Source organism: Pongo abelii, chromosome 2, assembly GCF_028885655.2.
Source record: "Pongo abelii isolate AG06213 chromosome 2, NHGRI_mPonAbe1-v2.0_pri, whole genome shotgun sequence".
Classification (NCBI taxonomy): Eukaryota; Metazoa; Chordata; class Mammalia; order Primates; family Hominidae; genus Pongo; species Pongo abelii.
In genome coordinates, this window is record NC_085928.1 from 101,675,494 (window position 1) to 101,691,999 (window position 16,506).

At 42.0% G+C, this 16,506-nt stretch overlaps 1 protein-coding gene across 50 annotated transcripts in view; it reads left to right on the plus strand.

Annotated features, from left to right (window-relative positions):
- Positions 1–26: 26 nt before the first annotated feature.
- The window catches only part of PBRM1 (polybromo 1), a 142,513-nt gene continuing 126,033 nt past the window's right edge, over positions 27–16,506 (plus strand). For 23 of the 50 annotated variants that reach the window (XM_054552080.2, XM_054552086.2, XM_054552082.2 and 20 more), the window contains exons 1-5: positions 81–169; positions 3,701–3,842; positions 4,114–4,239; positions 6,196–6,348; positions 7,353–7,450. In XM_054552080.2, the coding sequence (XP_054408055.2) occupies positions 4,192–4,239; positions 6,196–6,348; positions 7,353–7,450 (299 nt within the window). In that variant the 5' untranslated portion in view covers positions 81–169; positions 3,701–3,842; positions 4,114–4,191. Of the gene's footprint in view, positions 170–1,011; positions 1,071–3,700; positions 3,843–4,113; positions 4,240–6,195; positions 6,349–7,352; positions 7,451–16,506 lie in introns of all 50 variants that reach the window. The other 27 variants (XM_024244402.3, XM_054552101.2, XM_054552092.2 and 24 more) reach the window with 7 other exon arrangements.

Here is a 16,506-nt window from a genome sequence, read left to right on the forward strand (position 1 = left end):
GACTGGTTTTGCGGCGGCACCGGGAGGGGTAAGGGAGGTGAGGGCGGCGGGTGCCGGAGCGACGGCAGCGGCCGCGGCCGGAGGAGCAATAGCAGCAGCCGTGGCGGCCACGGGGCGGGGCGCGGCGGTCGGTGACCGCGGCCGGGGCTGCAGGCGGCGGAGCGGCTGGGTAAGGCCGGGCCCAGGGCGGGTGGGGCCGCTCCCCCTCGGCCAGCTGCCGGGCCTTTGTGTGGGCCCGGGCGGGCGGGAGCCGCGGCGGAAGCCCCGCCCCGGCCGTGGGGACGCGCCGGTCGGGCCGGGCTCGCGGGGTTGGGCGGGGCACGGCGGCGGGCCTCCGGATGGGCCCAGTAGCCTTGTCGCACCTGCCGGCAGGGACAAAGGCGCACTACGGGTCGGAAACTCCCCGCGCTCTTCTTTCCCGCTTGTCGCGGGGCAGCTTCAAAGCTGTCAACGTTTCCCTCAGTCCCCAATACCAATGACAGGTCGGGAAAGTCTTTCATTTCCTCCGTTGCTCAGGGCCTCTTTTTTTTGTTGTTGTTTCTTGACGGTTCGACACAAACTCTTAGTGATTTTCTTTCCGTATTTTTTCCGGGTATTTTAATCAATGGGACTTGTATTTATAGTAGAGGCCAGATATTTCAGCTTCTCATCTGAACACCACAAAGAATCCGGGATTTTGGGAACTGTGTATATTTCTTGGTTTGGGGAAGCACAGTTTTGTTATTATAATAAGTTTTAATTTAAAGGGGAAGAAAGAGTTGCAAAAATATAGAAAAAGTCCTGAAAAATAAGTACACGGTATAGTGGATATAGAAATTCTTACAATAATTATAGAAGCGTATGTTGGGGTAAAATGTTTTAGTTAACTTACTTTCCAACACATTAGGATTCTTGACAAATAATTTTAGGTATTATTTTTTTCTCCATTTGGCTATGTGCTTTTCCCCAAAAAGTGCAAATTGGACTTATGCACATAAAAGAGTAGCATAATTTTTGCTTTATTACTTACAGGTCGCCCATATTTGATTTTGAGCTCCAAAATGGAAGATTGGAAAATATGTTTTGAAGAGGTGTTTCAAATTAAAATAATAAAGAGTTTATGTGTGGATGAATGGAAGGGCCTTGACCGCTTTCTTTGGCTTTGGGAATGTACAAAATACCTCAAATGTTAATATCCTACCAAAATTCCCAAGATAAGTAAATTGTGGTATATCTATATAATAGATTACTATCAAGTCATCAAACATCATGAGGAAGAATGTTGACTTGGAAGAATCTTCACTAAAACACAGGCTGTAGAATAATATATGTGGCTTGTTAACATTTTGGTAACAAATAATAGGTAACTAAGGCAAAAATACCAAAAACTGTGAATGATAACGTTAAGAGCGTTTTTTTTCTTGGAAGTAGGTTTATAGGTGTTTTTTTTCCTTTGAGTCCTGTTTTCCAAGATTTTGTTTTAAGCATGTATTGTATTGCTAAATATTACTAGAAATACAGGAGAGGGCTAAAGTTCATAAAGGGTCAAAATACACCGTTTGTCTATAGTAAGTCGATATTCTCCCAGTTGCACATTATTAAGTATTCTTAACTGTCCACTATAAATTATGATTGTTAGACTTTTGAACTTGTAACTGTAATCAAGGCCATTTTAAAACTTGGAATTGAACTCTGGAATCTGTCTTTCCTCTTCATGGAAAGACAAAATTGCTGAAGGGATGCTTACAGCCTTTTTTTTTTTTTTTTTTTTTTTTTTGAGACAAGGTCTGACTTTGTTGCCCAGGCTGGAGTTCAGTAAAGTGATCATGGCTCACTGAAGCCTTGTGCTCTGAGGCTCAAGCAATCCTCTCACCTCAGCATCCCGAGTAGCTGGGATTACTGATGTGCAGCACCACACCCAGCTAATTTTTATTTTTGTAGAGACAAGGTCAATCTGTGTTATCCAATCTGGTCTTGAACTCTCTGCCTGAAGCGGTCATCCTGCCTCAGCCTCTCCAAGTGCTGGGATTACAGATATGAGCCCCTGTGCCTGGCTGAGGCCTTTTAAACTATACAAATAAACTTTTTTTTTTTTTTTAAAGGTCTCAAGTGCACTTTTTTTTTTTTGGAGACAAAGTCTCACTCGGTCCCCCAACTTGGAGTGCAGTGGCGCGATCCCGGCTCACTGCAGTCTCTGCCTCCCTGGTTCAAGCAATTCTCGTGCCTCACACCCTCTCGAGTACCTGGGATTACAGGCGCATGCCACCACCTTGCCTAGATAATTTTTTGTATTTTCGATAGAGACGGGGTTTCACCGTGTTGGCCAGGCTAGTCTTGAACTCCTGACCTCAGGTGATCTGCCCACCTCAGTCTCCTAAATTGCTAGGATTACAGGCATGAGCCACTGTGCCTGGCCCTAAGTGCGCTTTTAATACATTTATTAAAAGATAAATTGATCACATAACCTATACCAAATACTGTTCTATAAGACAGGTCTACAAAAATGAATGTGCTGTTCCTGTGCCTGGGGAACATGCAGAAGTGATTTCACTTGCTATGTTTTTTTTTTTTTTTTCTTGAGATGGTCTCCCTCTGTCACCCAGACTGGAGTGCAGTGATACGATCTCGGCTTGCTGCAACCTCCGCCTCCTGGGTTCAAGCAATTCTCGTGCCTCAGCCTCCCAAGTAACTGGGTTTACAGGCATGCACTGCCTCAGCCAGCTAATTTTTTATTTTTTTTGAGACAGAATCTTGCTGTCGGCCAGGCTGGAGTGCAGTGGTGCCATCTCGGGTCACTGCAACCTCTGCCTCCTGGGTTCAAGTGATTCTCCTGCCTCAGTCTCCCGAGTTGGGAGACTGGGATTACAGGTGCATGCCACCACGCCCAGCCAATTTTTTTTGTATTTTTAGTAGAGACGGGGTTTCACCATGTTAGCCAGGATGGTCTTGATCTCCTGACCTCAGGTGATCCACCTGTCTCAGCCTCCCAAAGCGCTGGGATTACAGACATGAGCCACCGCACCCGGCCAAATTTTTCTATTTTTCTTTAGTAGAGACTGGGTTTCACCACATTGGCCAGTCTGGTCTCGAACTCCTGGCCCCAAGTGATCCACTGGCCTCGGCCTTCCAAAGTGCTGGGATTACAGGCATGACCCGCCACTCCCGGCATTACGTTCTCATTTTAGAGATGAAGAAACAGATCTGAGAGGTTACATCAACTGATCAGACAACATCAAGCTGATAATCAGAGGTGGAAGACTTAGGACTCCTATTCTGGTCTTATGAGCAAAGGTCCTGTTGTTTCTCCCACCTCATAACATTGCCCTTCGTGTCAGACTTTCAAAATACATTTTAAAATGTGTCCCATGGATAAGAAAATACTTGAAAATTATCCTTAAGTTGAAACTTTTTCTTATCTTACCAAAGTAAATTAATGATTCAAGGATATTGGGGTATTGTGTCATCTGAACGACATACACATGCTGATAATTTATGGTTTTTGTTATTTGATTATCAGTGGATTATTTATAAAAGTAATTTTGAACTCCTGCCAAAATGGTTGGCCTGTTTTTTTTTTTTTAACCTTGTCAAATTTTTATATGGTGTCTCCAATGCAGACAGGACTTTTGGAAATAAATGTTCTTTCTCTGAAATTTTTTTTTGTGGGGGAGGGTGTTTTCCAGACCTTTTGCTCACATGAGCCATTCTTGGTTTGTTCCAGCTTGCCAACACTTGGTGTCACATGTGAGCCTCCCACATGTATTCACTCTCCATTCCAGCTCTGTGATTGAACTCTGCTCTTATTGACTAGGGGGCAGTTGGGCAGGCATGCTTCATTCCTGGAATTGACAGTCATTCCTAATGTGAGTAAAGGGGAACTTCAATGAGACATCTTTAAACATATGAAAGCATTTGGTTTTAAAATGGAAGAACTGTCAGGTACTGTTAGTGCCTGAGCCTTTGCAGCAGTTTGTTTGATAGGTACAAGAGAACTGATATGCCTGTTTTCTCCAGTTCTCTTTATCTTCCTTTAGCAGTTCTATTTGAATGTTTTCTATCTATTCATACTCATTTTTACTCCTTCTGACCCTTCTTTTCTATTTCCCCCTTCTCTGCCTTGTTCTTCTTTTTCAGTTTTGAATATACTAACACTGAATCAGCACTTCTAAAGCCCTTCCTTCTTCCACTGGCTTCACTTGACTTTCAGACATAATGAGGAGACTGGCTTTTCGAGGCGCTGGTTGTGCTCTGGTAAAGCTGGTAAATTACTGATTATCTACACCCTTTCCCTTTTCTGTCCTTCCTTGACTTTTTCCTTCCACCTTTCTTAAATTTTTGTTATCCTTTCCATAAAGATTCCCTCCTTATGTTCATCAAATTCACTTATGTCTTTGTCATAGATTGTTTAAAAGGGATTGGTCCTTAATTTCTTTATCTTAATGAATTGAGCCCTGTTGATCAGCTTTTTATGAAATGAACAAAAATCAGCAAAACTTGGCTAAGTTTTGGCTAGGCCTTTTGACGCTTTTAGCCAACTTCAAACTAATAATACTGTATACCAAACCGAAGCCTAGAGTAAGGAACATCATCGTGGTAGATTTTGTTTTAAACACCATGTGGACTTTAGTTTGGAAAAAGAGATCTGAAACTTCTCTTTTTCCTTAATTGCTCACCAGGATTTTCAAATGTGATTCTTTTGCTCCTTCTTTCTGTTTCCTGGAGATCCCCAACTTTTCTTTCCATACTGCTGGCAACCAGTGTTCTCCTGTTCTAATCATTCAGCTGCTGGTGTCGTAGTGTCCTGAAATTCAGTGCTTCCATGTGCCTTACAATTATGAGGTACTCTAGTTCTATGAGGTTCCTCATAATTGTAAGGCACATGGAAAAGCAGATGAGGTGCTGACTCAAGAAGTGAATACCTTGGGGCCTCTGAACCCCAGGCCTGCCTGACTACCTCAGAGGCTGAAGGATCAATACCTTCAGTGTTGATGAGTGAAACTGGGATCTTTTTTTTCCTTTAGCTTTAGAAAAAGGCCTTTGACGGGCAGATCACGAGGTCAAGAGATCGAGACCATCCTAGCCAACATGGTGAAACCCCGTCTCTACTAAAAATACAGAAATTAGCTGGGTGTGGTGGCACACGCCTTAGTCCCAGATACTCTGGAGGCTGAGGCAGGAGAATCGCTTGAAACTGGGAGGCGGAGGTTGCAGTGAGCAGAGATCCTGCCACTGTACTCCAGCCTGGTGACAGAGCGAGACTCCATCTGAAAAAAAAAGAAAGAAAGAAAGAAAAGGGCCTTTCAAATCACAATATACTGTTTGATAGTATTGTTAGATTGTATTGCAATATAAGCATTGCAGGACTTTCTTGGGTATATACTATCTGTAGCAGATCATTTCAGTGGTTGCATTTCTTGTGTTGTAAATAGAGTTATAGTTAAAAGTGTTATAGTTAAATAGAGTATGTCATATCACTAAAAGGTGATTAGTTTGAATTAACAGAAGAGTTTCAAAGGATAGTTTGTACCTCTGTCTAGGTATAGCAAGTCTCATTAAGTGTTTTCCAGGGATATGTCTTGTGGCTCCTGCTTTAATGAATGGAGAACATTCATTTTCAAGGTATTAATTTTAGAGTACATCTAAAATGCTAGAAGGTTAATTGTCCTCTGTCCCCTTACCTTTTTGCACTACTCATTTGTCCTAGGCTCTGCTTCTTGCTGTTTTCCACATGATGGCCCACCTAGCAGATGATCATAATTGTAAGGCACATGCAGAAGCAGATGAGGTGCTGACTCCAGAGGTGGATACCTTGGGGCCTCTGTACCCCAGACCTGCCTGACTGCCTCATGGGCTGAAGGCTTAATACCTTCAGCACACTAATGTACTACTACATGTAGGTTGGGAAACTCTAGTGTAGGGCAAATTTGGAGCCAGAAGTTGAGTCACTCAAGATTGGTGATATACAAATGAATATGCTTTTGTTGAGTTTGTCCCATCAAAATTGAAAGTGTAGCATTCTGGTAAGTGAAAGACTAAAACAAGGAAGTCCAGGGCTTAAAAACAAAAACAAAACAAAAAAAAACTTACAGCTAGTTAAACTACAACACGTTAAAATATCCTCCTAAGTGAGCCAGGAGTTTGGTAGCAGGTGTCCAGCTGAAGACTTGGTGACAGAGTCTATTTAAATGTAAGAACATGGCTAATTATTTCTTATAGAAGAAGTTGGATTCCATGGGTTCCAAGAGAAGAAGAGCTACCTCCCCTTCCAGCAGTGTCAGCGGGGACTTTGATGATGGGCACCATTCTGTGTCAACACCAGGCCCAAGCAGGAAAAGGAGGAGACTTTCCAATCTTCCAACCGTAGATCCTGTGAGTAACTTGGATTACATGGTTTCTGCCTGCTTTTCCCACAATTCCCCTATCTTCCCTTTAATGGTAAAATTGTTACGATGCAGGGCATCTCTACTTTTTTAAGATTCTCTTAATTGATAGTCTTTTTGATAGTCTTTTCTTTTATGAACATTATGTATTCAGCTAAGTCTTAGAGTAATAGTGTGATCTTATGAATAATTTCAGTATGTTACATCATATATTAATTCAGCAAATAACTGTGTGACTATCATGTGACAAGCACTGTTCTCATGGTTGGGATATAGCCGTGTGGGAAACAAGCCCATTTTTCACATGGAACTTAGATTCCAGGCGGGGGAAGTAGAATGTAAACAAGTAAACAAATAAAGAATAATAAAGAATAATGTATCCTCAGCTAGTAATAAGTGCTAAGAAGAAAATTTTGGGTGATTTGGGCTATTTTGGCCTGAATCCCCTGGAAGAGAGTTCCAGACAGAGAGAAGCAGTGCAGAGGGGCTGGGTCAGGGATGGGTTTTGTGTGCCTTGGTTACAGAGCAGTAGATGGTCAGGAAGGAGAAGGAAACTGGCAAGCTCCACCCATTCAGAGTATGTAGAGCCCACACAAGCAATGTTTGGAGTTTAGATTTTATTCTCTGTGAAGTGATAAACCCTTCTGTCGGATGGCTTTAAGCAAGAGAGTGATGAACTGATTTAGTTTAAAAGAAAAAAAACCCTTCAATTGGATGACTTTAAGCAAGAAAGTGATGAACTGATATAGTTTAAAAGACAAAATCACCAGGAGCATAAATCTGATGAAAGATACCAAAACATTAGTCAACTCAATTGTTTGAAAGGAGACATATTGTCAGCGTATTTCAGACTTTAGCATGTTTGGTAATATTGAGAGTCATCATTTTTCTTCTCTACTTGCCTTTTATTGAAGAATAGAAAATAATTATTATGTCTACACTAGCTTTCTGTTTACCTTTTTAGTGATCTTTTTCTCCTTTGCTAATGTGTAGATTGCCGTGTGCCATGAACTCTATAATACCATCCGAGACTATAAGGATGAACAGGGCAGACTTCTCTGTGAGCTCTTCATTAGGGCACCAAAGCGAAGGTGAGTTGGAAGCACATCAGTACAGTGGGGGGGATTTGGTCCAGAGTCCATGTGTATTAAAGTGTTTGGAAATTGAGCTTTTTGTTGGCAGGAATGGCTTAAATGATACTGGGGTCCAATTTTAGTCTTTAGTAGTCAAGCTGCAGTGAAGCTTTTTTTAAATTAAAAATCTGTTGAGCCAGGCACAGTAACATGCACCTATAATCCCAGCTGCTTGATTTTTTGAGCCAGGCATAGGAGCATGCACTTGTAATCCCAGCTATGTGGGAGACTGAGGCAAGAGAATTGCTTGATCCAAGGAGTTTGACACCAGCCTGGGCAACATAATGAGACCCCGTCTCTTAAAAACAAAAAAAAATGACCTATGCAGAAAGATCTCTTGAGGCCAAGAATTTGAGACCAGCCTGGGCAACATAGTGAGACCCATCTCTACAAAAAAAATTTTTTTAAATTAGCCAGGTGTGGTGGTGCTCACCTATAGACCCAGCTACTAGGGAGGCTGGGGTGGGAGGATTGTTTTGAGCCTGGGAGTTTGAGGCTGCAGTGAGCCATGAGTGTCACTGCACTCCAACCTGGGTGATGGAGCAAGAGCTTGCCTAAAAATGAATATTTAAAAAAGAGTACTGACCGATCGCAGTGGCTCACGCCTGTAATCCCACCACTTTGGGAGTGGGAGTGGCTCACGCCTGTAATCCCACCACCTTTGGGAGGTCTATAGGTGGGCAAATCACCTGAGGCCAGGAGTTCGAGACCAGCCTCGCCAACATGGCAAAACCCTGTCTCCACTAAAAAATACAAAAATTGGCCGGGCGCAGTGACTCATTCCTGTAATCCCAGCACTTTGGGAGGCCAAGGCGGGTGGATCACCTGAGGTCAGCAGTTCAAGACCAGCCTGACCAATATGGTGAAACCCCGTCTCTACTAAAAATACAAAAATTACCCGGGCTTGGTGGCGAGCGCCTGTAATCCCAGCTACTTGGGAGACTGAAGCAGGAGAATCGCTTGAACCCGGGAGGTGGAGCTTGCAGTGAGCCGAGATCGCGCCGTTGCACTCCAGCCTGGGCGACAAGAGTGAAACTCCATCTCAAAAAAACAACAAAAAAAGCCGAGCATGGTGGTGGGCGCCTGTAATCCCAGCTACTTGGCAGGCTGAGGCAGGAGAATTGCTTGAACCTGGGAGACAGAGGTTGCAGTGAGCTGAGATCCCGCCACTGTATTCCAGCCTGGGTGATAGAGCCATTCTGTAGGTTGCCTTTTCATTTTGAACAGTGTCCTTAGATGTACAAAAGGTTTTAATTTTCACGAAGTTTATGTTGTCTTTTTCTTTTGTTGCCTGTGCCTTTGGTGTCATATCCGTGAAATTAATGCCAAATCCAATATCATGAAGCTTTTCCCCTATGTTTTTGTGTTAATCAGGGTCCTCTTGGACAGGACTAGGCTGCAAATTTTCCAAACTTTTATGCTCTGCTTCCCTTATAAAACTGAATGCCTTAAACAGTACCCAGCTCACCTCTTGAATGTTTTGCTGCTTAGAAATTTCTTCTGCCAGATACCCTAAATCATCTTTCTCAAGTTAAAAGTTCCACAAATCTCTAGAGCAGGGGCAAAATGCCCCAGTCTCTTTGCTAAAACATAACAAAAGTCACCTTTACTCCAATTCCCAACAAGTTCCTCATCTCCATCTGAGACCACCTCAGCCTGGACCTTATTGTCCATATTGTTATCAGGCTTTTGGTCAAAGCCATTCAAGTCTCTAGGAAGTTCCAAACTCCCACATTTTCCTGTCTTCTTCTGAGCCCTCCAAACTGTTCCATCCTCTGCCTGTTATCCAGTTCCAAAGTCGCTTCCACATCTTTGGGTATCTTTTCAGCAGCAACCAACTCTACTGGTACCAATTTACGGTATTAGTTCGTTTTCACACTGCTGATAAAGACATACCTGAGACTGGGAAGAAAAAGAGGTTTAACTGAACTTACAGTTTCATATGGCTGGGGAGGCCTCAGAATCATGGTGGGAGGTGAAAGGCACTTTTTACATCAGTGGCAAGAAAAAAATGAGCAAGAAGCAAAAGTGGAAACCCCTAATAAACCCATCAGATCTCATGCAACTTAATCACTATCATGAGAATAGCACGGGAAAGACTGGCGCCCATGATTCAGTTACCTCCCTCTGGGTCCCTCCCACAATGTGGGAATTCTGGGAGATAACAATTCAAGCTGAGATATGAATGGGGACACAGCCAAACCATATCGGTTTTCCTCTTAAGAGTTTTGTAGGTTTAGGTCTTACATTTAGGCCTTTGATCCATTTTGAATTTTTTTAAGTAGTGTTTAGGTAAGGATCCCGCTTCATTCTTTATATGTGTGTATCCAGTTTTCCCTGCATCGTTTGTTGAAAAGACTGTGCTTTTCTCATTGAATGGTTTTGGCGCCTTTGTCAACATTCGCTTGACCGTGTATGTGAGGGTTGTTTCTAGGCTCCATTCTATTCCATTGGTCCCTGTGTCTGTTTTCATACCAGTAGCACACATTTTGATTACTGCAAACAACATATTCAGTGGCAAAAGACTTAAAGCTTTTCCTCTAAGATCACAAACAAGACAGAGATGCCCACTTTCACCACTTCAACACCGTGTTCACTGTGGCATAAATCCCACTTGGTTATGGTATATAATCCTTTTAATATCCTGCTGAATTCAGTTTGCTAATATTTTATTGAGAAATTTTGCATCAGTATTCATAAGGGATATTGATCAGTAGTTTTCTTATAGTATCTTTGTCTGGCTTTGGTATCAGAGTAATGCTGGCTTCATAGAATAAGTTAGGATGTGATCTCGCCTCTTCAATTTTTTGGAAAAGTTGCATAAGGCTTGGTGTTAGTTCTCGAAATGTCTGGTTAGAATTCATCAGTGAAGCTATCAGTCTAGGGCTTTTCTTTGTGGGAGATTTTTTATTACTAATTCAGTCTCCTTAGTAGTTATAGGTTTACTCAGGCTTTGTATTTCTTTAGTAGGTTGTGTGTTTCTAGGAAATGATCCATTTCTTCTAGTTTATCTAATTTGTTGGCATACATGTTTTCCTAGAACTCTCATAATCCTTTTTATTTCTGTGGCATTGGTTGTAATGTCTCCTCTTTATGATTTTAGTTATTTGCATCTCTTTTCTGCCTTCCTTCTTCCCTCCCTCCCTCCTTCTTTCTGTCTTTTTTTGAGACAGGATCTTGCTTTGGCGCCCAGGCTGTAGTGCAGTGGCAATCACAGTTCAGTGCAGACTCAACCTCCCGGACTCAAGCAGTCCTCTCACCTGCATGCCGCCATACCTGACTAATATATATGTTATATATGCGTGTGTATGTATATAGTAAACACATAAAATATATATGTTGTATATATAACGTGTATTTTTTATTTATATATGTAAAAATATGCTGGATTCTTACCTAATGCTACATACATATTAAAAAACATGTATGTAATGTTAGGTAAGGAGAGAGATATATATATATGTTTTTTTTTTTTTTTTTCCTTTGTAGAGACAGGGTTTTCCTGTGTTGCCCAGGCTGGTCTCAAACTCCTGGGCTCAAGTGATCCTCCTACCTTGGCCTCCCAAAGTGCTAGGATCACAAGTGTGAGCCACCACACTCAGCCTCTCTCTCTCTTTTTTTTTTTTGAGATGGAGTTTCACACCAGGCTGGAGTGCAGTGGTGCGATCTCTATCGTGGCTCACCGCAACCTCCTTTTCCCAGGTTCAAGCAATTCTCCTGCCCCAGCCTCCCGAGTAGCTGGGATTACAGGCATGCGCCACCACGCCCAGCTAATTTTGTATTTTTAGTAGAGACGGGGTTTCTCTATGTTGGTCAGGCTGGTCTCAAACTCCCGACCTTAGGTGATCCGCCTACCTTGGCCTTCCAAAGTGCTGGGATTACAGGCGTGAGCCACCGTGCTCAGCTCTTTCTTTCTTAGTTAATCTAGCTGAGGGTTTACCAATTTTGTTGATCTTTTAAAAAAACCAACTGTTTAATTTTTAAAATTGTTTTTCTACTCTCTAATTTCATTTATCTGCATTCTATATATATATACATTTTTTTTTTTGAGACAGTGTCTTGCTCTGTTTCCCAGGCTGGAGTGCAGTGGCGTGATCATGGCTCATTGCAGTCTCTGCCTTCCAGGTTCAAGTGATTCTTATGCTTCAGCCTCCCAGGTAGCTGGGATTACAGGTGTGTGCCACCATCCCTGGCTAATTTTTGTACTTTTAGTAGAGATAGGGTTTCACTTTGTTGCCCAGGCTGGTCTTAAACTCTTGACCTCAAGTGATCTGTCCACCTCATCCTCCCAAAGTGCTGGGATTACAGGCATGAACTACTGCACTGGCCCTCCTTTCTGTTTATTATCTGCTGCTAGCTTTGGGTTTAGTTTGCTCTTCTCTAATTCCTTGAGCAAGAAGCTCTTTTTTTTTTTTTTTTTTTTTTTTTTTGAGATGGAGTCCCGCTCTGTTGCCCAGGCTGGAGTGCAGTGGCACAGTCTTGGCTCACTGCAACTTCCACCTCCTGGGTTCAAGCGATTCTCCTGCCTCAGCCTCCCGAGTAGCTGGGATTACAGGCATACACCACTATGCCTGGCTAATTTTTTTTGTACTTTTAGTAGAGATGGAGTTTTGCCATATTGGCCAGGCTGGTCTCGAACTCCTGACCTCAGGTGATCCACCCGCCTCAGCCTCCCAAAGTACTGGGATTACAGGCATGAGCCACCACACCTGGCCGAGAGTGAAGCATGTTTTTTAAATTATTTAATTTTTTTGTTTCATTTTGTTTTTTAACACCTGGTTCACATAGGCAGTATAAAAATTAATAGTTCTTATGGCTGGGCACGGTGGCTCATGCCTGTAATCCCATCACTTTGGGAGGCCGAGGCGGGTGGATCACTTAGGTCAGGAGTTCAAGACCAGCCTGGCCAACATGGTGAAACCCTGTCTCTGCTAAAAATGCAAAAATTAGCCAGGCGTGGTGGTGGGTGCCTGTAATCCCAGCTACTTGGGAGGCTGAGGTGGGAGAATTGCTTGAACCCGGGAGGCGCAGGTTGCAGTGAGCTGAGATCGCACCATTGCACTCCAGCCTGGACAATAAGAGCAAAACTCTGTCTCAAAAAAATTAAAAATTAATAAAAAAAATTAATAGCTCTTAAGACTGTATTGAAGTTATCACAGTGATAGTTAAAAGGGATCAGTTTTTTAAATTACACATAGAGGCATCTTGCACACACCTTCCTATGGAAGGTATGTTCCCCTAACTAGAACATCTTTCCTCTCTTGCTGTCAAAATATAATCACTATTCTCTTCAAAACTCTGGCAATTGGCCAGGCGTGGTGGCTCATGCCTGTAATCCCAACACTTTGGGAGGCCGAAACAGGTGGATCACCTGAGTGCAGGAGTTCGAGACCAGCCTGACCAACATGGAGAAAGCCCATCTCTACTAAAAATACAAAATTAGCCAGGCATGGTGGCGTGCGCCTATAATCTCAGCTACTCGGGAGGCTGAGGCAGGAGAATCACTTGAACCCAGGAGGCAGAGGTTGCAGTGTGCAGAGATCACGCCGTTGCACTGCAGCCTGGGCAACAAGAGTGAAACTCTTGACTCAAAAAAAAAAAAACCTCTGGGAGTTGAAGTTATTTGTTCTGAAAACGTATATGAGTGTGTTAGTCAGAACACTGGTCCCCAAATATTTCCACATTCCAATCCCTGAAACCTGTGAATATATTGTGTTACATGGCAGAGGGGAATTAAGTTTGCTAATCAGCTGATTAGCTGAATTGGAGCGGTTATCCTGGATTATCCATGTGGGTCCAGTGTAATCACAAGGGTCCTTAAATGGGGAAGAGGGAGACAAGTTCAGTCAGAGATTTGAAGATGCTATACTGCTGGCTTTGAAGATGGAGGAAGGAGACTACAAGCCAAGGGATGCAGGTGAGCTCTAGAAGCTGAAAAAAGCAAGGAAACCTTTTTCACTAGATGCTCTGTACTAGAACATCCAGAGAGCATGCAGCCTTGCTAATACCTTGATTTTAGACCAGTGAGACCCATTTTGGACTTCTGACCTCTAGAACTAATATAATAAATGGGTTTTGTTTTAAGCCCTGAAGTTTGTGGTAATTTGTTAACAGCAGCTGTAGAAAGCTGTGGGTTAACTAAAGATTTGGATTCATTCATGATTGTTGATGCTACAGTGGGTAGCTACCAAGCTCTAAGTTGAACTGGAGGCAAATTTCTCACCTCAACAAGCGAGCCAATGAGAGTGCAGTGTCATCATCCTGAATTAGGAGAGCCCTGTAAATTAGCAAATTAGCCATGGCCAAAAAGGAAGCATTGTTTTTAAAATGAGGTAATCGTCTCCATATTTGAGTTGGTTTATCAATAATAGTCTTCTGAAAGTTGTTATTTAATTAGCATAAAGTAGTAAAAGCATGTATTTATTGTTTGCCACATTCTAGACACAATACCAAGCATTTTCCCGATCATATCTTATTTAAAATTCTGAGTTATCACAGTTTATAGGTGAGAACTTGCACAAGTTCTTGTAACTACTAAAAGATAACTGGTGTTCAGACTAAAGTCGTTCTGACTCCAAAGCCTGTGCTCTTAACCATTATGTGGTATAGAGTAGCAGCATCATACTGAAGTATACAAAACAACTGTTATAGAAGATACCGTCCCTCTGCTGCCTCCTTTTCGCTGGCAAGCTAGTGCTGAGGGGCAGAGGATACACACCTTGGGTGCTGGACCACTGTCATGTTAAACCTGGAAGATAATGGTGCCTTTTTTCTGACATTCCTCTGTGGAATGTATTTTTTTTCTCAAGTATTTATGAGAATTAGTATTGCTCAGAGCTACATAATCTGTGAATACCTTTTTGATACTTTGTTTCAGTTACTGTATTAGTCTGCTTTGTACTAGGACATCCAAATCAACAATGGCTGAAACAAAAGAGAAATTTATTTCTCTTGTGTGAAAGTCCTGTTCTGTGAAGTTGTCAAGGTACAAGTATTAGCCAACTGTATTCTGCGGTCTTTGTGGTGTCACCCTTACCTGCATGGTCTGAGATGACTCACTACCACAGCTGCCTTCCAGCCAGTATGGAAAAAGAATGAATGTTAAGGACATGACTTGGATATGACACACTTCAGCTCTCATATTGGCTAGAACCTAGCTGCAGTGAGGCTGGAGAATAAATATGGTCTTTAAGGTTTTGTTTTGTTTTGCTTTGTTTTCCTTAGAGACGAGGTTTTGCCATGTCACATAGGCCGGAATGCAGGCTACTCACAAGCACCGTCTTTGTATGCTACAGCCTTGACCTCCTGGGCTCAAGCAGTCCTCCCTCAACCTCCCAAGTAGCTGGGACTACAGGCATGCAACACCATGCTGGCTGAGAATATAGTCTTTAGTAGCCATGCAGCAGCTTAGAATGCTGTCATCCTGGGAAGAAGGGAGAATGGGGTAGGGAGTAGCCGGCAGGCTCTCTGCACACCAGGGCTAGTGTTTCTCATTATTCTGACTAAAACTTTGCATTTTGGTTATTTTGCAGCCATATGCCAGACTGCCCTCACCTATTGTTGAAAGAGAAAAGTTGTTTTGAAAGAACATACAATATAATCCTGTTTATGTTAAATTTGGTTTGTGTGTACATGTGCCTATAGAGAACTCTGGAAGAATGTCTATAAAAATGCAAATGGTGCTATTTATTCTGGATTATAAGGATGATTTTTAATTTGATGGTTTTCTGTATGTTTGATTTCAGAAAAAATTAGTACTGTTAGAAATTAGAAGTATTTCATTTTGAAATGGGGGGACCCTGTTTTGACCATATGACATGGAGTGAGAGGTTGGGATCCTGATTTTTCTTTTGTCTTTGTGGTAATTCTGAAAATGTTTGTGAGGAACCTTGTAGCAGTGATTCTGGGGGATAGTGTCCTTTCTAGGCACATGTCCTCATTGAATTCTCAATTGTCTACAGATAATTCCCTTAGCTTGAGACACTGCTGGGGTCCTGCCTCAGCAAGGAGCACTGGACTGTGGGTCCAGTAGGCCCAGATGGAGAGGACCATCTTGGATATTAAGTTATCAGAGCCCTAATGTTTGCTGTGAGAAGGTTCCTTGATACCACTGACAACATCAATATTCTTTCTGATATTTCTCTGATTTCTCAATATTCTGATTTTTTTGGTTGAAAAAAGTTCCCATATAAGTGGACCTGCACAGTTCAGTGGTCAACTGTACTGTATTAACATTCACTTCCTGATTTTGATGGTTGAGTTGTGGTCCTTGTTTGTGAGAAGCAAACACTAAATTATCAGGCGTGATGGGGCATCATGTCAGAGCTTATTCAAATGGTTCAGAAAAAAAGCAATATTTTTGCAACTTTTATGTCAGAATACAAATTTAAAAATAATTTAAATATATTATATGTAATAAAAGAATGGCTATAACCTGTCAGATAAGGTTCCAAGAGAGATTTAAGCCTTAATTGCCATGATGTTATTTGTAATAACTTATCTCTTACACATCTAGAATGGGGCTGAATACCTATCCCTGTGGGAGAATTGAGAAAATAGTCACATCGTTTTTCAGTAGGTTTACTTGTCTCCTGGAACTTCATTTGAAGAAAGCCAGAAAAAATACTAAACATCCATGAACCCTAAACCCAAGAAGTTATTTTGGGAACTTAAGAAATTGTCATTAAAATTAAGGAATTAAGGAAGGAAATTACTTAGTTATTTTAAGAAATTTTGTCATTATAATTACCTCCAAAGTTTCTTGTGTGTTCCTTACTACCCCTCTCCTGCAAGGTATAACCACTAAGCCAAATTTTGTATTTCTTAGTCCCATGCTTTTTTTTTTCCCAAGAGTTTGGTTGTGTTTAGATGTATCTGATGTCCATTCATCTTTGTTAAGCTACGTAAGCCAAGGGCTCATCTTCCTCCTTTGTAATTAATTGATATTGTAGCAGCATTTATGATAGGCATTTGATAGTACTTGGCAGAAAAAAATTATGTGGTCACTTACTGAA